Source organism: Aspergillus multicolor, assembly GCF_047715735.1.
Source record: "Aspergillus multicolor strain CBS 133.54 unplaced genomic scaffold BDW74scaffold_2, whole genome shotgun sequence".
NCBI classification, from domain to species: domain Eukaryota; kingdom Fungi; phylum Ascomycota; class Eurotiomycetes; order Eurotiales; family Aspergillaceae; genus Aspergillus; species Aspergillus multicolor.
In genome coordinates this window covers 703334-724073 of record NW_027395953.1, presented here as the reverse complement: position 1 = coordinate 724073, position 20740 = coordinate 703334, and the positions used below count along the sequence as shown (strand labels likewise).

The 20740-nt window shown below is 49.9% G+C and overlaps 6 protein-coding genes across 6 annotated transcripts; 1 reads left to right on the top strand and 5 right to left on the bottom strand.

Annotated features, from left to right (window-relative positions):
* On the top strand, window positions 1-1536 carry pex7 (putative peroxisome biosynthesis protein (Peroxine-7)). Its single transcript, XM_073732818.1, has 2 exons — window positions 1-423; window positions 497-1536. Exons 1-2 carry the CDS (start codon window positions 260-262, stop codon window positions 1398-1400), a joined length of 1068 nt encoding a protein of 355 aa, XP_073588571.1. The 5' UTR covers window positions 1-259; the 3' UTR covers window positions 1401-1536.
* BDW74DRAFT_143856 (DUF1014 domain protein) lies at window positions 1487-2596 on the bottom strand. Its single transcript, XM_073722931.1, has 3 exons — window positions 2443-2596; window positions 2267-2367; window positions 1487-2183 (listed from the first exon to the last, which is right to left on the bottom strand). Exons 1-3 carry the CDS (start codon window positions 2497-2499, stop codon window positions 1673-1675), a joined length of 669 nt encoding a protein of 222 aa, XP_073588570.1. The 5' UTR covers window positions 2500-2596; the 3' UTR covers window positions 1487-1672.
* Window positions 2597-2804: 208 nt separating this feature from the next.
* On the bottom strand, window positions 2805-4739 carry BDW74DRAFT_186265 (multicopper oxidase; the record flags this gene model as incomplete). Its single annotated transcript, XM_073731228.1, has 3 exons — window positions 2805-3902; window positions 3951-4425; window positions 4493-4739. The coding sequence occupies 3 exons, from the start codon at window positions 4737-4739 to the stop codon at window positions 2834-2836; spliced, it is 1791 nt and encodes a 596-aa protein (XP_073588569.1). The 3' UTR covers window positions 2805-2833.
* Window positions 4740-8492: 3753 nt separating this feature from the next.
* On the bottom strand, window positions 8493-11024 carry BDW74DRAFT_173330 (uncharacterized protein; the record flags this gene model as incomplete). The annotated part of the gene is made up of 1 exon (XM_073727774.1): window positions 8493-11024. The coding sequence occupies one exon, from the start codon at window positions 11022-11024 to the stop codon at window positions 8493-8495; it is 2532 nt and encodes an 843-aa protein (XP_073588568.1).
* A 401-nt stretch (window positions 11025-11425) lies between these two features.
* BDW74DRAFT_143848 (putative C6 transcription factor) lies at window positions 11426-15976 on the bottom strand. Its single transcript, XM_073722930.1, has 9 exons — window positions 15286-15976; window positions 15144-15193; window positions 14722-15072; window positions 14566-14657; window positions 14461-14509; window positions 13393-14391; window positions 13232-13332; window positions 12519-13176; window positions 11426-12461 (listed from the first exon to the last, which is right to left on the bottom strand). Exons 1-9 carry the CDS (start codon window positions 15399-15401, stop codon window positions 11785-11787), a joined length of 3093 nt encoding a protein of 1030 aa, XP_073588567.1. The 5' UTR covers window positions 15402-15976; the 3' UTR covers window positions 11426-11784.
* A 748-nt stretch (window positions 15977-16724) lies between these two features.
* BDW74DRAFT_44729 (flavin reductase family protein) lies at window positions 16725-18092 on the bottom strand. The gene is made up of 2 exons (XM_073732813.1): window positions 17945-18092; window positions 16725-17894 (listed from the first exon to the last, which is right to left on the bottom strand). Exons 1-2 carry the CDS (start codon window positions 18007-18009, stop codon window positions 17015-17017), a joined length of 945 nt encoding a protein of 314 aa, XP_073588566.1. The 5' UTR covers window positions 18010-18092; the 3' UTR covers window positions 16725-17014.
* Between the last annotated feature and the right edge of the window lie 2648 nt (window positions 18093-20740).

Below are 20740 nucleotides of genomic sequence, written 5' to 3'. Positions count from 1 at the left end.
TCTCAATGTGGCCAGTCACGGCTCGATTCAGCTGCATGATATCAAAAGATGTCAAGATGTTGGTAATCTTATTACCTCACGGTAGACGCGTCAACACGAAATGATTTCAGATGCCCTTCGATACGTGCTCAGTGTCGGAGCTTGGAGATGCCTCGGCTCGTCCGCGTTAGGACCAGCCAGTAGCTCCCCGCAATCTTCGGCCATCTGGCATTCCTCTTCCCCACCAACACCAAGATCATTGTGATAAAAATTCCTCGACATGCTTCATTTCCGCACCGAAGGCTACCAAGGCTATGCGGTCAAGTACTCCCCTTTCTTCGACAACCGGCTAGCCGTGGCTACGGCCGCGAACTTCGGCCTCGTCGGCAATGGCCGTCTATACATCCTCGAATTGACGCCGAACGGTATTATGCCGGTAAAATGGTACATCCTACTCATTCCATATACAACTCGGCCCTAAGGCGTAATATATATAGACTAACAAAGTGTGTCTCAGGTTCACAACACAAGACTCCCTCTACGACCTCGCCTGGTCCGAAGCCAACGAGCACCAAGTCCTAACCGCCACCGGCGACGGCAGCATCAAGCTCTTCGACGCCACGCTAAACGACTTCCCCATCCAGCACTGGAAAGAACATAATCGCGAGGTGTTCAGCGTTGGTTGGAACCTCGTCGCAAAGGACTCCTTCTGCTCGAGTAGCTGGGACGGCACCGTGCGCATCTGGTCCCCGCACCGGCCGCACTCGCTCACGACGCTCCCCACGCACAGCTGCACGTACAGCGCCTCTTTCTCGCCACATTCTCCGGGTATCCTCTCGTGTGTTTCATCCGATTCGTACCTCCGCGTATACGACCTGCGGACTCCGGCGTCGGCCTCGAACCACCTTACTCTACAGATCCCGATCCATGCGGCGCCTGTTTCGCCGATACCGGGGAACCCGGGGGCTCCGCCTGCGGCGTGTCCGCCCTCGGAAGCGCTGACGCACGACTGGAACAAGTATAGACCTTCTGTTGTTGCGGTGGCGGGTGTGGACAGGACGATAAGGACGTTTGATATCAGGGCTCCGCAGCAGGGGCCGCAGGCTGTGATGATTGGGCATGACTATGCGATTCGACGGGTTGCTTGGTCGCCGCATTTGTCGAATGTGCTGCTCAGCGCGAGCTATGATATGACGTGTCGGGCTTGGAGCGATCAGTCGCCGCCTGGGGTTGTTGGGGACACGGATCTCATGCGCTCGGGGCCAGCCCCCGTCATGGGTGCCGAGCTGGGGAGGATGAATCGGCATACGGAGTTCGCGACGGGCGTCGATTGGTGCCTTTTTGGGAGCGAGGGGTGGTGCGCAAGTGTTGGGTGGGATGAGAGTGTCTATGTCTGGGATGTACGCGCAGTGATGGGATAGATGGCGTTGCTTTTCCTCTTCGTCGATCCGGGCTTCCCTCCGTTGGTTATATTAGATTGCATGTTATACGATACCTCTATTCTTCCTGCTTTTGGCTATCACTTTTGCATGTTTATTCTTTGGGCCAAGATAGCAGCAGCACCTTATTTACCCAGTCAGTCTATCTATTCGAAAATTCCACCTCTTTCTCTCCGCCTTTCTACTGTAATCCTTCCAAACCTCCATCCAAAATCTGGGTATAAAACACATAGTATGTAAAAGAAAGAAAACATCTACCTCGCAAGTCTGGCCTCAGTCTTCTTCCTCTCCGCCTCCCTCGCAGCCGCAACCTCATCCCTCGTCGCATCAAACGCAACATGCACCTGGTTGAACGGGTTCTCGTCGCTCTTGTCAAACTCCTTCTTGCAAAGGTCAACCCGCTGGTTCCTCCGCAGCCCGGGGTTCTCGGCTTCGATTTCAGGCAGTCGTCGCGCCTCGAACGCCGCGTAGGCAGCCTTGTACCGACGCTCGGGGTGGCGGTCGATCTTGCTCGAGTCCTTGCCTGTCAGGGAGAGGGCGTCGAGAGCGTTGTCAATACCGGACGCGTTGAGGGCGCCGGCTTTCGAAGGGGTGTCATCGAGTTGGTCGAGGTTCAGGGTTCCCCGGGATGGAGCGGCGTTCTTCTTGGCTGCGGACTTGTTGTTCTTGGGCTTCGAGGGCTGCGAGGCTTCTTCGGCGGCGAGCATGGCGTCGCGCTCGGCCTTCTTGCGGGCGGCTTCGGCTTTCTTGGCTTCGGCGTCTTCTCTGTTTGTTTGCGAGAGAGCGGATTAGTTTATCTTATTTCTCGCGGCTTGAGTTGATGGTGTAGAGAGATTAGGATGGCGTACTTCTTAGCGGAGCTCTTTGCGCCCTTGGACCATTGCTTGTCCTCTTCGGCGGCACGCTTCTGGTCCTCGGCGGCCTTCTTGTTAGCGGCGGCTTCGGCTTTCTGTTGAACCAAGATGATTAATTCAGCCTCAGGCAATGATAATGTTTTGGTGGTTGAGGTAGGAGTGGTACGCACGCGAGCGTTACCGGCGGCCTTCTTGGAGTTCTCGCCGGCGGCCTTTTTGCCTCCCATGTTTAAGTCTTGTTGTTCAAACTAGCTGTAGCAATATATAATATAGAGTTCCCCGTAGGATGCAAGTGGTTGGCGAGTTCAAGACTGTAGATGAGGCCTGATTTGGTGAGGGGCAAATTCATAGGCGCCGGTACAAATCATTTGTTTTATCAGATGGCGGGGTGACTGACTAAGCGGATATATAGCGGGAACGATGTCATATCATTGCTTGCTTGGCATGTGATCCGCGAAGCCCTCATTCCCGGTTGGGATACCCTGTCCTATATATAGAACGGTCCTTGTACTTCGAGGTAATATATGTATGTGCATTGATTATTCTGTGTTTGCAAAAGATCTAGACTGCTGCAGCCGCTGCCAACCGATACTCTTCAGGCACAACCGGCCAGTCACCAATACCGTCCATAATAGCCAACGCCATGCCGCCGCTCTGATGCATTTGCAGGTGGCAGTGGAGCAGAAATGGGCCTGGATTAACAACGTTATACCGTATAGCCAGCCAAGTCCCAGTCGACCGAGGTATAAAAGGAGTCGGATACGTATCTCGAATCTGCGGGCTCACAAAATTGAAGTATTCCGGAACCTCCTCCATTGCTTCTGCGACAGAAGACCAAGTGAACGGCCCGCCGCCCTCCCCGATAACGAAGTACTTGTTTGAATGCTTGTGCATTGGATGAGGTGGTGGGGTCTCTCCGGATACGTTGAAGACTATGTCGACCCAGGTGTTGTTCATGGTTGACACGCTGTGGGGATATGGAATTGCGCTCGCATTAAACAGGGCTGGGTGCACGTCTTCTAATTCCAAGGGAAAGCTTCCTTCTCCTAGTGTCCACCGATAGTAGGCATGGTAGTGATTGACGTTTAGGATGATAGTTTGGTCCACGGTTGGCGCGGGAAGCTCCACTGGGAAGGGGACGACGAGAGACTCGTTCAGGAATATTGTTTGCGGGTTAATAAGGCTACCGGTTTCCGTAATATGTGGTAACGAAGGGCGCAGTTGAGGTTGGCGTGAGATATACGACATTGTGGCCGTGCCGTTGATAATTTGATTGGCGCCGTTGTGGGCAACGCGGATGGTATAGTCTCTGGCTGCCCTAGTTTGCTTGAGTTCGATGAGAACTGAATATCGTGTGCCAGCCGATACCCGCACGGCGTCAACGAGGACGGGCTCAATGTAGCGTCCGTCGATTGCGTAGATATAAAGCGGATGCTCATCTATGGAGAAAACAAGAGATGCTGTACCAGCCATGCTCATCACGTCACGGCTGATAAAGCGAGTACTAGAGTCAACCCTAACAATCTCTTCCGGACCGTGACCAGGTATACATCCGCTAATGAAGCTCCTAGGTAAGAGGCTAGGGTCACGAGGATATGTACCAAAGAAAGAATCAATAGGAGGAAAACATCTATGGTTCGAGGTCAGTTCAACCCCAAATAGGTGTAGGTATACGCACCCAATATCAGTCATCGTATCATTTCCCAGGAGAACCTTCTGATCTATTGATGTAAGAGCATTAATTCTCTCCTGGGGCAAGCACCACGCAGAACCTTTGCCGTTGATCAATATAGCATTAGAACAGATATTCTCTACGCCTGATGCTACCTCGGCCTGCCAAATGGTCTCTGAGTCCAGAACACGCCAGTCAGAAAGTATGAGTGGCTCTGTTCGAGACTCTGCCCGTATCATTGCGGCTAGTGTTGCAGCATCCTGCGTGATTAGCCTGAAGGGCTTCTCTACCGATTTCTTCGGCTCAATATAGATAGCTCCATAGAGACCATCTATTAGCTGGCCTCGGGAGTGTGAGTGATAAATGTACGACCCATACTCAATTGCCGTCCACTTGTAGATGAATTGGTTTCCTGGCTGTATTTGCTCCTGTGATAGCCCGGGCGTGCCGTCGGACCACGGCGTGCCTTGCTGTCGGATACCTGGGCAAGAGTTAGCAATGGCGACGCATTTGATAAGTCATGAACAGTAATTTATCCCCGGGATTACCATGAAAATGAACCGTTGTAGAGAACGGCATGAAATTCCTCACCCGGAATTCGACTTCATCCCCTTGCTTGATCCGAAGCGTAGGTCCAGGAAGTTGGCCATTCGACAGGATAGCCTTGCGCACGATACCAGCAACATTCCGATCTTCCCATGTCAGATTCAGCTCAAAGCGAACAACCTTGCATGATACCCAGTGTACCAGACAAAGGATGGGCCACAGGCTTAAGCTGCTATGTAGAGCCCTCATCTTTGGTGATTTAGAACCGTTGAGACACACCAAAAGGCGGACCGCCTGCTTTATACAGGCCTTGTTTCTGTATTAATATGCATCAATCTATGTATAGCATGGGATATCCCGGCTCCACCGCGTTTGCAAGGGCTGTGAGAGACATGATCAATCTGGAAATATATCCAATAATGCATTCGAACTCGGGTGGCCGCGTTGCAGCGAGACATGGCCATGGGGACTTCGTAACCCAACTCGGCGCAGTTTCTAACGAACTACCTCGAAGACACAGGCAATCGGCAAGCTGGAAAGCAAGGGGCTATCATTGGTGAAATTGATGTGGCATATCTTTGTTCGGAGGGTAAGATGATCCAAAGATATGACAGGCACTATGCAGTCGAAACACCAACCGACGAATCACCATCTACGAGACCGCGGAACGAGCGCACTCTATTGAACCTTGGGTCCCTGGCAAATGGCGTTCCGTATAAGCGGCGACCAACCGGTTCAGATCTCATCTTGCTCATGGCGATTCAGCCTCATCGACAATTTCAATCAGAACCTTCTGGGTCCTGCCGGTAAGTTCCATATGGAGACTCGCAAATCAGAAGTTAAAATTAGGAGCAGACTTATAAGGTATGTGCATGCCATTTGCTGAGATGAGTCTTTGGAAAAAGCAAGCAACTGCTTGCAAATCCTTGCCGCACCGCGCCATATCCGTGCCTTCCAGCGCACCCACCGCCTTCGTCTTATGGGTGCGCCACGCATTTTTCGTAGTCACGCATTTTTCGTAGTTTTTTGAAATTCAAGGCTATACAACAATAAATATAATTATTTATTAATCCAAAAGTCTTCTCCTACCTTTATAGCATGTTTCTTATTCTTAATTACCTGCTGAATATTCTCCTGCGGGCGCTGGGTAGGCTTATATCCATGAACTTTTTTAAATTGCTTTGCCAGCTTTCTCTCCTTCGCCGCGCGATCTTTGGCTTTACAGTCACTAATTAACCAAATTACATCGCGAACCTTTATAATCCTGTTCTGGGATAGCGGTTTAACTTAACGCCTAGTATAATTCCAGTGTTAAGGCTCTTGCGCGGCATGTATCTTATAAATTGCTTCCTGCGTTATCTGCAACTCCTCCAGCTTCAACATCTGGTGTTAAAAGATCTTGGTTAAATTCCGCCTTGCCTTATCTAAGATATTAGTAATATTCTTCATAATCTTTACCTAATTCCTTATAAGCGCGTTAATTATTGCTGGAGGACTATTCTCAACACTAGAGAATAGTAGTAAAGGTGGTGTATAACTCCTGCGGAGCTCCGGTATAGATATATCAGGGATTACCAGCTTATTACAAAGCTGCTTAATAATTTACACTCCATTAACTGGCCAGATTCCGCGATCCCTAAACACTTCTTAAATAATTTACTGTGAGAATGCCTTCGCGCGTACTGGTGCGATAACTTCTAGGAATTCGGTCTTCCCGTACAGCCTACCACCCCAGAATAATAAGTTATTATTCAGAAGCCAGAATTATTGCTTATAATTAAGAAACGGCTTTCTGTCAAGCGGCTGGCAAAGGTGAGTTAAATAAGGAAGAAATCCAAAGGGAATAATATTATTATCCTTGCAGTATTATAAGAATTCAAGTATGAAGTGCGAGCCGTGGCTGTCAAATATTAAGTAGCGCTTCTTATTCATTCGTGTACGCTCCTTTATAGCCCGGTTAAATTAAATTAGCCAGCCAAGCGCGAGTTCATCTAATATCCATCCATTTGGTAAGATCATAGTAATAGTACTAGCCGGTAAGGCCTTGCTGCCTTAATACCAGCACTCCATATGGCTTCCGCTTGCTTTAAAGATAAAGAACGGATCCATAAGCCAACCGTCAGCGCAAATACACTCCACCGCAGTGATATTTTCACCTCGCTCGCCCTCTGCAAGATTAGGGTAGTTTAATTCACCAAAGACCTTGCAAGCCCGCCCCTGGCCTGGTTAAAATCCGCATTTGTTAAAGTTATATACAAGGCGGGCAGGAATACCGCAAAGAAGAACTTCTAGCTAATGATACCAGTGCTCTAGAAGCCCTGCGTCTTCCACTTAAATATACCTTAATTCTTTGGTTCTTTACTTCACCGGCGCAAGGCCTAGGTGTGCTGGTACGCGCTTCTTAAATTAATATGGCCATATCTTGCTAACCTTCTTATCCGGAGACCCCGCGCGGGCAAGCGCCTGGTTTGCCCACGCCTCTATAATAAAAGCAGTGGGCGGGAGGTTCCAAGCTCGCATTTTCATAATCCAGTTAACCAAGGCCTTCTCCTAATACGGCTGTAGGGTATTTTTCTTTGTTATAGTGGGAGTTATTAGTGTTTTTGCTTTTTTAATCCGGCTTTGCATTATCGTGCTAGACACCGCGAATTCTCGCGCAATTTCCGCGATGTTTGGTTTTTCTTTGGATAGGGCGATAGCGACGGCTTCGCTTAATCAGGTTTTATAATCTTTATAAGGATTAGACATGTTGTGCGGCTGTATGGGTTGAAAGACTTTAAAATTTTGAAAACTACAAAAAATGCGTGACTACGAAAAATGCGTGGCGCACCCATAAGACGAAGGCGGTGGGTGCGCTGGAAGGCACGGATACGTGGCAATGACCAACTTGTAGCCGGAAATGAGCAGAAACATACTATTTCGGGAACGCGCATCGCCCGCTTGTGCTTGCCGAAGGGTCATAAGGGTCCGTTCCCTCGGATTGATGATGTGAGAACTGATAAGGAGTCAGCCATGACACACTCTAGAACGTTTATAGTGAAACCGGTTCCAGATGTCGTCAGCTTTCCAGGAGTGACATTGTGACATCTGGGAAAGTGATGCTGCTGATGATTTCAGGCAACGACCCAAGTCAACTGCTCTTATTCTCGCATCATAGTCCTGTCATACCGCACCTTAATTCAGATCCTATAAAATATGGGACCTCAATCGTTGCATCGGGCAGGTTTCCAGCCAGTCAGATTGGCTTTGAGATTGGAATGGTTGCTTGTCACTCGCTCACTGCCCGTTCTCCTTCTCAGCTCCTGTAGCTTGTGTAAGATCGTCGAGGAGGTGAAGAGGGGGGTAACACTGTAGAAGGAGATAGCGCCTCTCGAAGACGACGAGGGTGTGAATACCTATAGAATCTAGGATCCAGTTGACTTGGGGCATCCTGGAGGCATCAGCATGTGCTATCAACTTGTCCCAGTCAGCATTACAATCGCAGATGCAGCAGTGCATAACGGGATAGTCTGTAGCCTCCATGGTGGGTCCAATTGCGGTTTATAGGCAGAAAACCCGAAGACTTGTGATATTATGAAGTGTAGAACGCACTTAGTAACAACAAACAAGGCAAGCGATGTAGGTGAACGTGGACGTGTCTGAGAAGGCCAAGAGTCATCCCGTTATGCCCGGGACGGAGAAGATGGAAGAAAAGCTTGACGGGAAGAGTTCACCAAAACAGTAGAAGAGAAACGTGCCACCAAAAAAGCAGGAGCCGACCTCAGGGCTGTATCTATCCACTATAATGCTTGCTTACGCCATTTACCACGCCAATGCAATCAACCCGGGACTCGTCGAGCATCGGATGCTGATATTTTTCAAAGACTAGATGGTATTAATACTCTCAAAGTGTTATAAGGCTAATGCGACAGGAAAGGCAACGGCTAGCACGCAAATCTGCAGAAATTCGCAAGAGTAGCCCAAAACGTTCTCATATCAGTCGTAAATAGCTGCATAGTTCGGTCACAGATCATGTATCTCGTTGTCGTTATGTTCGTTCGGGAAAGTTATTTCATGATGGTCGTTCTGGTGTGCGAAGTTATCATCCTCGTCCTGATTGTGTTCATCACTATCGATTAACGGCTGGTCTTTGCCGCCGCCCTCGAGTACTGATATTGTGCTCAGAGGCTCAGCAGGTGTCATCTCGCTTGGTTGGGAAGGCTCTTCTCTTACGAGATGACTAACATCATCAAATGACGAGGTTTCATCTGCAACTGACAAAGGCTTCTCAGGCTCATCCTCACGGAGCAGTGCCGGGTGTTCTTTCTCTTCTGGGGTGAATTCAGAGATCTGAATAGAGAGGTTACCTTCCTCCCTTGATGCAAGTCCATCTGTGATATCCTCGCCAAGATAATCTGACTGCTCTTGTTCTTCAGAAACAGGACGAGTATCTTCCACGATGAGGGTATCGGTCTCTACTTCTGGTAGCTCCTCTCGTTCAAACTCATTGGGTTGGGCCGGTTCCTCGTGCTGCCCAGAGAGTGGTTCAGTATTTCCGGCGGCGGGATCTTCGGAATGATCGTTTTCTGTCTGTGGTGGCCCATCAGACGCAATCTCGCTAAGAAATGCCGACTGCCCTTGTTCCTCTGGATCGGGCTTGGTATCCTCCACAGGAAGTGTCTCAGTATCTAGTTCTGGTAGCACCTCATCGTCGATCTCACTCGGCTCCTCCTGCTTCTCCGAGATGGCCTCAGTGCTTCTAGCAGGCGCGGCGTCGGTTTCGGATGGCGGCAACTCCTCAAGTTCAGCCACCACAGGAGGGTCCCCTGGGGCAACTGAAACGCCGTCAAAGCTCATAAGTGACTCGGTGTCGCTAGTAGATTGAAGTACCACCGTTGGTTCTGGGGTTGCAAGAGATAGAGTTTGAGAACTCGTATTCTTCGTCCACGTTTGAGTGGCAGACTGCTGCAGTGAAACCACAGGCGAACTAGTAAACTCTGGTATGTAAGAGGGAAAGGGCCGCAAATCTGACTCATGCGAAGCCGATCCAGAGTTGATGCCCACAAAGAAGACCAATATGCTAAGAAAGACAATGGTAATATTGCGTCGGTCACTGGCCAGGACGCGGATATAGTTCACCAGCAGTGTCTGTAATTCGATGTCCTCTGACAGCCTCGGCGGCTGCTGTTCCCACTTCTGATTATCTTGCGGCCTAGTGGCGGTAGTGCCAGGGGATGCTGGCGGGAGATCACTGTCTTGGGCTCGAGTAACCTGAAGGGGCGTATCGGCATTTAGGGGACCCGGCGTGAGAGCACGAACCGAAGGCTCCACAGGTATATTCTCCGGTTCCTGCAGCAAGGCGATAGGAAGACCGCTGTCAACGTGGGACAGGTCCTCGGCCAGCCGTTTCTCCAGATCTGCTCGAACGTCAGGCGGCAGCCACAGCCCAACCTCCACATCGACCTTCTCCATCTCTTTCCAGGCCGCGGCCCAAGCACCTGCCCTCATCAATCCATTGGCGGCGAACACATTGACCTCCCATTTTCGGGTCGTATTCTGCCTCCCAACCCAGCCCCCGCAATCCGGACATTCTTCTCCTTCGTCTTCTGTGCTGCTGTCCTCCATTGCCAAGCGGTCTTCGTCATCTGACTCGGTTTCGCCACGACCGATGAAATGACCATGGTCGAGTCGGGGATGCTGCAGCTCCAAGCTTTCTAGTAGCCGCTCTTCGAGCAGATCATACCCGTCCTCTGGGTGAGAAATAAGGACACCACGTTCTCGAAGAACGCCCGAGCCGATCTTTTCCTCGAGCAACTTCCATCTCTTCCAGTACAATGGAGGTAGAACCTCTTTCAGAATACCCTGACGTTTCGGGTGTCCGATTAACCCTGGCACTGGAAGCGATGGTGGCAGCAGAGTGCAGTGAAGAAGAACAAGTTGGTATTCCTTCTTGACTTTGGGCTTCGCAACTGCTCCCGTTGGAGAATAGAACGGAGATCTTTTGAAGGGCGAGGAACCGGCAGAGCGTATGGAGATGTCGGAGACGCGCTGGCTACCCCGGCGTCTGGGGGGTGTTAGGTGGTAATCGTCATCGCCTTCATCCTCTGTATGCATCTGCATTAACCTGACCGAGCTCAGTTTTCGAAACGTAGCTTCGCGCTGCCGGATCGTATGAAGGGTCCGAGGCGCATGATGATCCCATGGTTGTGCCAAGTAGTCCTGTCCCTCACGCATAGCTGTCTGTTTTGTTTCGTCCGGTAGATTTGTCAATGTCGAAGCGGGAATCGAGGAGATCGAAGTATGGCTAGATGCCCTAGAGCGTGTCTGACCGAGCTCGCCGTCTTCCACTTCGTCGCTCGGGGTTTCGACCAAAGAATGTCGTCCCGAGGAACCAGAAGAGTTATATCCACTGTCCTGCGCCGTAATCTGCATGCTTCCCTCAAAACCGTCTTGATTGCTGTGTTCCACTCCTTTCTCTGGATTGACCGATTCTGGACGTGTCGGGGACGCTACGGTCGTTTCGTCTATCAGCAGTGGCTCACTTGGCGCCTCCATGGTATTTCGCAGTTGTCCGGAGTCTTGAGATGGCATAAGGGGCCTGTTGGTCAAAGCACAACTATATAAATCAGTACTCCACCCAAACGGCAGATCATAAGCGGGACTCACTGTGGCAAAGTTGGTACAGCGAAATATCAGCAATGAAACCTCCAATGGCCGCGGATTTCGAGGCACGGATATGCCAGAGTCCATAGTATGGTACTCAATGCATGAGGAGATCAACAATTAAAAAAAGTGTTGATCGGTCAGTTGATGCGTTGTTAGCGCCGTGTTGTGCCGGGCAACGGAAGTGAGCCTGAGGCCCTGACACACAGCAAGCACGACACCCATTAACGATTGTCGCTGCTATTTTTGTATTTTTATTATAGCTGGAGCTGTGGTTTAATTCCTGTCAGTGCGTAGTAAGATGATCGAATTTCCAAGCCAAATTGGTTATATTTCCAAAATAAAACCCCATCACGCCATAAATTTACAGGCTTCCACACCAAAGAATGACTTGCAACCGCGGATAGTTATGGATATACATATGTGTAGTTGAACATATCAGTTAAAGCTCGATTCAAGCAAGAACAATGAGAATTAAAGGTTATATCAAGGAATCAATAATGACGGCGCGCTTTTTCATGTTTCAACGCTGAAAGATGTAACAGCCTAAAGACGCCTTAGCTACCTCCTTGACCGTAATGAAGAAATGCATCGCTGGGCATGACACGTGAAATATTAGAATGTATGGGATGCATGATATGGGTGACAAAGTTCATGGAGGTTGGGGATGAGTCCCTTCGTCAGGGCTTAGGAGCGGGTAGTTTTGGGGTTCGCCAAAATAACTCAGAACATCCTGTGGAAGATACTCCAGCCAAGGCAGTCCAGTAAAGGGCAAGGGCAATTGATCTTGATGGTGGAGCGCAGACATATCGATATCTTGGCTCTCAATAAGAAGATCCCCCGCCTGCGGATTCATGCTAGAGTGAGTATCTGAGAGCCTGGATCCCATGTGACTGTCGCTGACGTGGCGATCACTCGTAGTGAATGGTATATAGTTGTAGGTTGCGGCATGGGAATCGAGGCTTGCGGAAGACGAGATTGGAACAGTTTGGCTATGAGTTGCATGAGAGTTCGAGAGACGTGGCACAGAATGAGGGTATGGAGAGTGTACACCAAGAAGAGTAGTCTCCGAGGTCGTTACGCTGCGAGGAGAGACCAGAGAGTCATGAGGCACATTAGAGGTATTATTGTCCTCCTTGTTGCGTAGATAGCTTGGACGTTCCTCGATACCTGATGAAACCAACGCATTGGGGTAACTGTGGCGATTCTGGGGAAGGTGGGATTTGTTGTCAGGGGAGGACTCCCCAGCGTGGACAGCGGGCATCTGATATAGAACGCTAAGATTGGGCTGCGAAGAATTGGTTGCGTTGCTGAGAGACCAGCCGATAGCTGAGTTGAAAAATTAGCCAATTCTAATGTAAAAGAATACAGCGGATACTGTCTCACCTTGGCTGGGATCCATTCTCGGCGACCGTCTTCCGTCCAAGGGAGAGGCTACAGCAGACGCTGGCCTTTCCATGGAGTTTGTAGGACCGACTGATTGGCGCCAATTAGGCCCGGGGATGGTCGAGGGTGTTTCGGCGGTTCCCTCCATTTCTTCCTCGGTATATAACAAGGGGTCCACTATTCCTTTCGCCTTTTGGTCCAGGACCGTTAGGATGTACTTTGTGCCCTCCCAATAATTCTCCAGTGACTTCAAAGCTTTGTAGCACCTTTGATAGTTCTCCCTAGCGGCAGACGCAAGGAGACTGTGCTTTGTAGCTGGCTTGCGGTCTGTTGAACCGGATGAGTCCATAAAGAACCCACTGGTCTGGTTGGCGAGCAATGATTGATGGGACGGCGAGACAGATCGCGACGAGGGAGATGAATAATAAGCGCTCTCCATGAGGAAAGCACATGCTGCTATATACATCGGCTGACTGGTGAAAGGATTGCCGATAAAACTCTTTCCGTCTACGAGCTCTGAGAACGACAAGATATCCGCGATCGTTTTTGCTGAGGACATAGAAAGTTCCCTGCTGTTGGGATATAGTTGTTGCATGGTGCCTCCGAATGAATTTAAAAGAGTCGGTTGATGCAAGAGAACAATCACGGTGTGGAACCACTTCAAGATTATTAGCATCACTTCCACTACCTCTAGCAGAGCAAGGGCGCCATACGAAATGAAGGAGGATGAAGTTTGTTCCTTCTTTTGCCTTTACATATGCTTGAAAATTCGCAGCGTTGAAATGAAGTCTTGGCGATAACCGTTGATATATACCTTTTAGCAAGCGTTTGTTAGTATGAAAGAATATGTAATAATAGTGAGATAATCCTGTACCTGTCAAGTCGCTTTCCATCCCGCCTAGTCTCTTCAATGTATCGGGAGTTACATGGTTGGCGTCCTGCATACCGTTTATGAGATCTGTGACTCTTCCATATAAATGGATGATGCGAATAAGGGGCGGAAAAGGCGACGGCCAGCCATCGGAAAGCTGAGAGCCGGATTGTAAAGGGAAACGGAGTTCTATATCCTCGTCCCGTAGGGTCACTGGCCGTCCTGTTCCAGATGATATCACTCTGTCGAGGAAGAAAATGCTCCAAAACGTATCCACCCTCTCGCGCTCCCAGGCACGACGGTCTTCCATCTCTTGAGACCCCTTAGTTGAGCCCGAACTTCCATGAGGTATGTCATATTCATCTTCTCTCAGTTTCGAGGCTTGTCCGGTCATGACCGCACTAGGAGTGACACCAGTCCGGCCATAGCTGTAGTCCAAACCTTGCAGTTTTTGCATCCCGAGATCCTGCGCCATCCGGATAGATATGCCCAGATACATCCACAAACCACTATCGTGGTTAGAACCAAATTCCTCATAGGCAAGCAGCAAACACGCTTGCACAACGGAGAGGGTAGGGAATGCGAGAGAATCAACTAAAGCATTCATTGCCCGGTTTGCAAACGGTTGGCCGCGGTTGGATTTCTTCATGACTGGTTGAGGCTCAGATGCATCAATTGGAGGCGCTTGCGGTGGACTCAGTAATGGGTGGGGTGAGAATCGGGCCGCCAATGCACACACTGAGTCTACCAGCATGGTATCAATTTTCTTGTCCTTCAAATCACGAAGAAAGCGATCTCGCCGTAGGAAGGGGAAGCTACAGCCCAAGTGGACGAAGAACAGTTCACAGAGGTGGGTGACCAGATTACCAACAGGTAGAGAGTCTTCTCTATCGTAGAAAGGGATAGTGTTGGCATCACGATTGTCCATGTGATCAACAATGGCGTTGAGATGAAGAACGCCGTTATCAGGGATCTTGGGACTTCGTAAAGGCGATATTGAGTCTATGAAAGAGGTAAACGTTAGTAGGTGCCAGTTAGTATGCAAGAGAAACGGGTGAGCGAAGCACTAACCCGACGATAACGATGCATTACTCTTCCGCGAACCTCGTACCTGGACAACCTGTGAGATGCATGTCAGTATGTAGGAGCTCCTGCGTGTACGCGGGATGTATGAACCATCTGCTTAAACCCAGGAACAATGGCCGTTGGCCCAAAGTACCTGAAATAGGGAACATGCGTACGGCCGCTGGAGCTTGTAGTAGTCCGATCTGTCAACAGAATATAATGAGCAAACATCAAGACCGGCGCAATGGATTTGTCTGCGTGACATACTGCTTTCTGGACTTTCACCCGCTGCTTGCTGCTCAATCTCTGTTGTTCCACTTTCTTTCGTCGCCCGAAGGAATGGACCCTCAGTTGGTGAATGTCCTTCAGTCTTCAAGAGTTCCGGCACTTTGGATGGTTCATCCAAGGCCCCATGACCTACTGACGCTTTGTTTCGTCTTGCTGGCTCCAGAAACCGATTATCAATCTTTAAAGGCCCTCGCGAAGCAGTCGGTTCAGCCGAGTTTGTCAGGGGTGGTGCGGCGGAAGTATGCGACGCGGTGTCGGATTGCGCTCGAACGTGAGAAGGCCCGTCATAACCAAGGCACTGATGTTTGTAGTCGATGCAGGTTCGGCACACTGATTTTGTCAAGCCACGTTGGTCAGCTTGCGATGAGGTGTTTGCCAAAAGGCGCTAAGTTGTCTCTCACCTGGTTGTTCGCCAGAACATCGTGTCTTGCGCTTGCGACATGTAAGGCACCTGCTCGGACCGTCATAGCGTTAGCCGGTCATTCATCGCGATAGGTACACTCGAAAATGTATAGGACTCAGAGCGAAAAGAAAAAGGCTTACGCAGCGTTTACTCGCCGCCGCTTTGTCTGCGGTTGCCCGTCCGTTGAAACGAAGCGAATCTGCTTTGGAGCGGGAGGATGACTGCCGCCGTTCTTCCGGGATGGAGGAGGGCTCATCGCGAGCAAGTTATCATCCGTGATCACAGCACATCGGGCATCTGAGCGGTGTCGGAATTGGGTCGAGCAATCAAGCTTGGGCGGCGATGCGCTTATGGAGTCGCGAGAGGAGGAATCAGCGGTCGAAGGAATACGTAGCGCGGAAAGTGTCTCGATGGCAAAACCCGACCAGGCGAAAAGTCCATGGGCGTGGCTTAAACTCACGCGATGGTCGGTGAGGTGGTGCCGCGGGTAGACAATAGGATGGGTGCTATGGGATGGAGGGGGATGGAGGACGAGCCGGAAGCAGGGCCCGGTGGCTCGATGAGGGGAGCAAGGTTAGACGAGCACAAACGCGCCCGGCCGTTGGTTTGACAATTTTGTGATCTGATTTGTCTTATGCCCTAAATTAACCTCTCAGCGTTCCAGGATTGCGGTTATGCGTCAACCTGCGTCGAGTGAAATTCTTTTGGAGAGTTGAGGATGAAGGCCGGGGCCGCGCAGAGCTGGACCGCGAGGAATTCCGGGGAAATATGGTAGTCTGATCTTGATGCCACCCTAGGCACTCGGAGTGTCTTCTACACTTATTGTTCAATATCAACACAAAAGCTTCAAGGGCCCACTAGATTCTCTATTGAATGCTCTCTCTGACCGCTTATTGTTTTTTTCCCTGGTCATTTGCCTCTAAAGTCTTCGTACATCATCTACTGTGCATATTAGTGGTTCCTCATACATCAGGGACGGCCTGTTCTCTTTCTTCTTGACACCCCCAACTCGAATCATTTCGCGGCTCTGTCAACGCTAATCTGCATATTAGGTAAGAGCTTGAAGATATCGACTCCCAACTGATTATTTGAGGGGCAGGAGAACAAAACAAAACATTCACACTGCGGCGGTACAGCATCCCAGCTGCTCCACCACGTATCGAGGACCACCATGTGACCACCACATTTTGACTTCTGCTGATACCCAACAGCATGGACAAATCATTGAACGCAGCCCACCCCTGGCAGATATTCAGCGCTAATAGAAAGTCATGATGAGATATTCGCATCAAGGGCCAATTCTTGCATTTCGCAGAGCAGCAACTCGCAGGAAACAGACTCGGAGCAAGGCCGGCCCATTCGCAAGCTTCCACTCACGGGATTAATCGCGCGAAAAGTCCCAGAGTCTGGACTCGGGATTATCAGGGGTCATGTGAACCGATTTCCAAAGTTCTCCAGAGTTTCGGGCCAGACCCTTGTCACGCTGGATGGAGTAACGAGGGGGAACCCACTTCGGAGTTGGTACTGGACCCAGTTGCTCGGGGAAAGCCCAGAAGCCCAACCTTGAACCTGACCATCTGATCGACAAGCTCAAGTTTCATCTCAACACCACCTCAGGGCATGTCGGTGTTCGATTCTTCGGTGTGCCGATCTAACGAAGATGATGCGATGACGGCTACGAAGGTACTGCCAACATGAAATCCATAAAAGTGACCATGAACAAACGACCGGCCTGAGAAATGGAAAAGAAATGTAAACTGCTATTCCATACAATATCTTACTCTATTCGCGGGAGCTTTCAGGAAAGAAATTGGGATTCTGCCGGCCCGGAGTCAGATGAGCTTGACTGGTGTAATTCGAGATGATAGCTCAGAATTTCGGCCGCGGCAGCTCAATCGCATCAGTCGTTCGTCCATATGCAAGGCCTCCTAGACGGCTAATCGGTTTCAAGACCTTTAGGTCTACGACATTCGTCTCCTTGTCAAATGCATCTTCTCGTACCCAGAAACGAACACCTTCAATAATTGCCAGAACGCCCGTCTTTTTTCCCGGCGTCCCTCTGCTTTCGAACTCCTTGGTTTCAACGAGCTTGCCTTCGATAGACAACATCGATTCCTTCACGCGAGCAGCCTGGACGATGGAGCTCGGTGCTTGGTGTAGGCCAGAAACCTCCCACTCTGATACACCATATGGCGAATTGACTGCAGTCGCATTGGCAGCTTCAACGAAATGCTCTGAGATGATATTTATCACGCACTCCCCGCTCTCTGTGAGGTTCTTGAGACTGTCCTTGGCCTTCTCAAGGGATCCAACAAACCCAACCGTGAAGAGCGGAGGATCGTGGTTGATTACTTGCGCGTAACTGAACGGCGCCAGGTTTTCCGTCTTCCCGTCTTTCGATTTGGTGCTAATCAGGGCGATTGGTCGTGGGACAACTCCGGAAATCAGGAGCTTATAGTTATTCGAAACAGGTCGGCCCTCTTCGTAAGGGTCAATTTCGATATGGTTCTTGGTCAAGCTCTCGCCACCGTCATTGCCCCCCTCGCCTTGTTTCCAATCAGGCTTGGGAGGCTTTGAGAATTTGACCTCGGCATCGCGCTCGAAGTCCGGTCGAGAGGCCTGAACTTTGTCAAAGTCGTCGCCGGCCTTGAAGAACGCGGATGTAGTCGTCATGGCTGATTTCTGGCAATGTCTTCCAGAAAAGTATAGTCCCTGAAATGGGAATGTCCGATTTATAGACCGAAAAGACCTGCTTGTTGTTAGCACCACCAACTTCCTGTAGTGGGGATAGGTACTAACGGCGCTTGAGCAGAAGCTGAGGAAAAGGCGCGCAAGGCTCTAGGACCAAAAGAAAGACAAAACATATTGACTGACAACTTGTCCCAAAAGAATGGTAGGTAATTTGAAAATGTGCAACTTCAGGGTCGAAAGGATCGTTTCTGCCTGTAATTCCACGGACTGCGTGCCCATTTGCTCCCGCCTTGCCGCTTTGTGCGTGGTATCAAGCCTCATTTTTGCCGTGCCACGAAGACTACACTGCCGAGGCGCCGGCCCGAAATAGCCGTTGTGCTTCCCCTGATAAGCCGCAAGTCATAGTACGGAAGTGGGACGCGAGTGTGGCAACGATAACGTCATTAGATCCCCGGCAGTAGAAGTATAGCAGACTAGTTTGCGAATAGGAAGATTTCTCTAAACGAAGCCAGTTCTTATTCTAGAGTTCAAGCGGACGTCATCAGCTTCGGCCTGAGATTGGTGAAAGCCTGGGTAAGGTAAACCTTATTGCGAGGCGCTACAATAGAGTATATAGAACGAGGACTGACGTGGGCAAAACAGCTACTAACATAACCACAACAAAGTAGGGCTCCATGTCAGTCAATGTATACGTTTCTCCCGAGGCTATGTAGGTCTCACCGTTGAGATTCGGTGCTCAAGTGGAGGTAACCTTGAGAAGCATAAATTACAGATTTACCAAGGTAATCGAATAACTTTAGATGCTATCACAACCCAGATGAGCCTAAGCACATTTGCAAGCTTCCTGGGGGGTACCTTTGATCTCAATGATTTTCGACCTCCAGCCAAGACAACTCCATGTCCGGTTTGTCCTCCTTAAGACAGCGTCCCTCGCTGTAGACTGTCCAGGGGCTATACAGAAGCGGCAAGCCAGAGATCCTACACAGGCAACGCCGATTTTGGTACTCTCCATTCTTCCACGCGGTTGCGATCCCAGAAAGCGTATCCCCATTTCCAAGGGCCATGCCAAAGTCCAATTAAGCACATGAGCCAGAAATGCACCATGGATACTCAAGTAGTGATTGGGTAAGGACCAACCGTACAGCCAGGAGGGACCCGGGCGTTCCTTTACTGGCAGTGTTATGATAAAATCTTTGAAGGTTTGAATATCGCTAGTGCCGTAACAGTCTGAAGGATAGAGAAGATATTGCGCATGGACAGGGTCCACAGGATTGTCTCCATCGACATTGAAAGGGTTCTCAAGGGACATCAACCATTCAAAATGCTTGATATTCGGGCTGATATTGTCGCGTATGCAAGTCATGCCTTCCTCATCTCGTCTAGTCAGGATGCTGTAAACGAACTTGGGGCCTTTCGTGACTAATGCCGCAAGACAGTCAAAACGGTATTTCATGGCCCATCCACCAACAGCGTCGTACTCTCGGAAGACTTCCAGTGGCAAATGGCTGATATCATATGGGGATTCTAGATGTGTCTCGCAATACTGATCTGCGGCCTTTTCGTACATTGGCTCTAGCCTGTCGAAAAGAAGCTGCCACATGCAGCACATTTTCTCTATCTCCCACGGAGGCATCGTGAGAAAGAACAAGCACACCATATCGTCGGCAGTGAAGACTCCATCCCATATCTGATCTCGTGGATATTGCCCGAAATAGTTGCAGTCACATATGGCATTACCAAATATATTGGCCCAAATCTGTAAGCGATAGAAGCCCCGAAGAAAACGTCGTTTCTCATCGCCTTAAAGCTTGAACGGCTTGAACTGACTCCATTGTGCTTCATCCATCCAATTCGGGTCTTTATGGTTCTCTGATAGTCTTCCAAGAACCATAGAGCCAATTCATGGAGGCGTAATAGTTTGATCAGATCTTCCACGTCTGGCTTGTCACACAGAAGTCGGCGGCGGCGGTCCAGAAGCGCGACAATCTCCTCCTTGTTGTTGGACTCTGTAGCACACAGGCCCTCTGAATGGATAGCGGCCATGGCGTCTGACTGTATGACCAGTCCGTCCTGTTGAGCTTCGAGGAGCGAGCGTAAAATGCCATGGCGAGTCGCTAGGTATGCATCGTGGAAGGCCGGTGAGGAATGAACAGCGGCCTTGAGGGTCTTCAGGTCGGGAAGATTTTGAGGGATAATGGAGAGGCCGTCGATCGAAAGGCTTTCTATAGTCATGGCTGCCTAATGGGATGAGTTAGCACCTTCCACCTTGCGATGATGAGTATCTTACTATGGTGGTGAATACAACGAGCGTTCGGGGCTTGTTTTGACCAGGGCGAATTGCGACAGTGATTGGAATGGTAGAAGCAACTCAGGCAAGCAAGCGAAGGTCTCAGACGTAAATCAAGGTGCTTGAAGCAAGGTTTCTGCTGAGTAGATAATGCTTCCTAAAGGTGACCTTGAGAGCCTGCCTTGCACGAGCCTTTTTGTTTTCGAGCTAGGAAGCAAGTTGTGGTGAAATTTGACTCAGGAATGACTTGTGTTGAGAGGTGCCATGAAGTCACTTCACTACAGACACCGGACTATGTAAATGAGTCCAATTGATCCACATACCATGCGCTGGTATACATTAGTTCTGTCTGATACTGTTTGAACTTCAAGACTGCTGCCTGCATCTCGCACTCCTATTAATACCATACTTTCTGAGAAGATACAAAAATCAACACAAAGTTTGTCAGAGACAACTGCATAGCGAGCGAAATCATTTGAGCGGAATGCCTATGAAGGTTCTTAGATCAGAGAGGTTACCCAGAAAGACAATATCCGTCTCGTGACCAGAGAGGAGGGTCTTGTGACGGTTGGAGATATCAGGACTCACCCCTCACTCTGTCCCCTCACTCCACTTTC

Coding starts and splice junctions, on each gene's coding strand:
- pex7 (XM_073732818.1), top strand. CDS start 260: ATGCTTCATTTCCGCACCGAAGGCTACCAAGGCTATGCGGTCAAGTAC. Junction 424..496: donor GGTATTATGCCGGTAAAATG/GTACATCCTACT, acceptor AGTGTGTCTCAG/GTTCACAACACAAGACTCCC.
- BDW74DRAFT_143856 (XM_073722931.1), bottom strand. CDS start 2,499: ATGGGAGGCAAAAAGGCCGCCGGCGAGAACTCCAAGAAGGCCGCCGGT. Junction 2,368..2,442: donor AGGCCGCCGGTAACGCTCGC/GTGCGTACCACT, acceptor TTGGTTCAACAG/AAAGCCGAAGCCGCCGCTAA. Junction 2,184..2,266: donor GCAAAGAGCTCCGCTAAGAA/GTACGCCATCCT, acceptor GCAAACAAACAG/AGAAGACGCCGAAGCCAAGA.
- BDW74DRAFT_143848 (XM_073722930.1), bottom strand. CDS start 15,401: ATGAGCCCTCCTCCATCCCGGAAGAACGGCGGCAGTCATCCTCCCGCT. Junction 14,658..14,721: donor GGGTGAAAGTCCAGAAAGCA/GTATGTCACGCA, acceptor TTCTGTTGACAG/ATCGGACTACTACAAGCTCC. Junction 14,510..14,565: donor TTCCTGGGTTTAAGCAGATG/GTTCATACATCC, acceptor TGCATCTCACAG/GTTGTCCAGGTACGAGGTTC.
- BDW74DRAFT_44729 (XM_073732813.1), bottom strand. CDS start 18,009: ATGTTTTGTCTTTCTTTTGGTCCTAGAGCCTTGCGCGCCTTTTCCTCA. Junction 17,895..17,944: donor TCAGCTTCTGCTCAAGCGCC/GTTAGTACCTAT, acceptor AACAACAAGCAG/GTCTTTTCGGTCTATAAATC.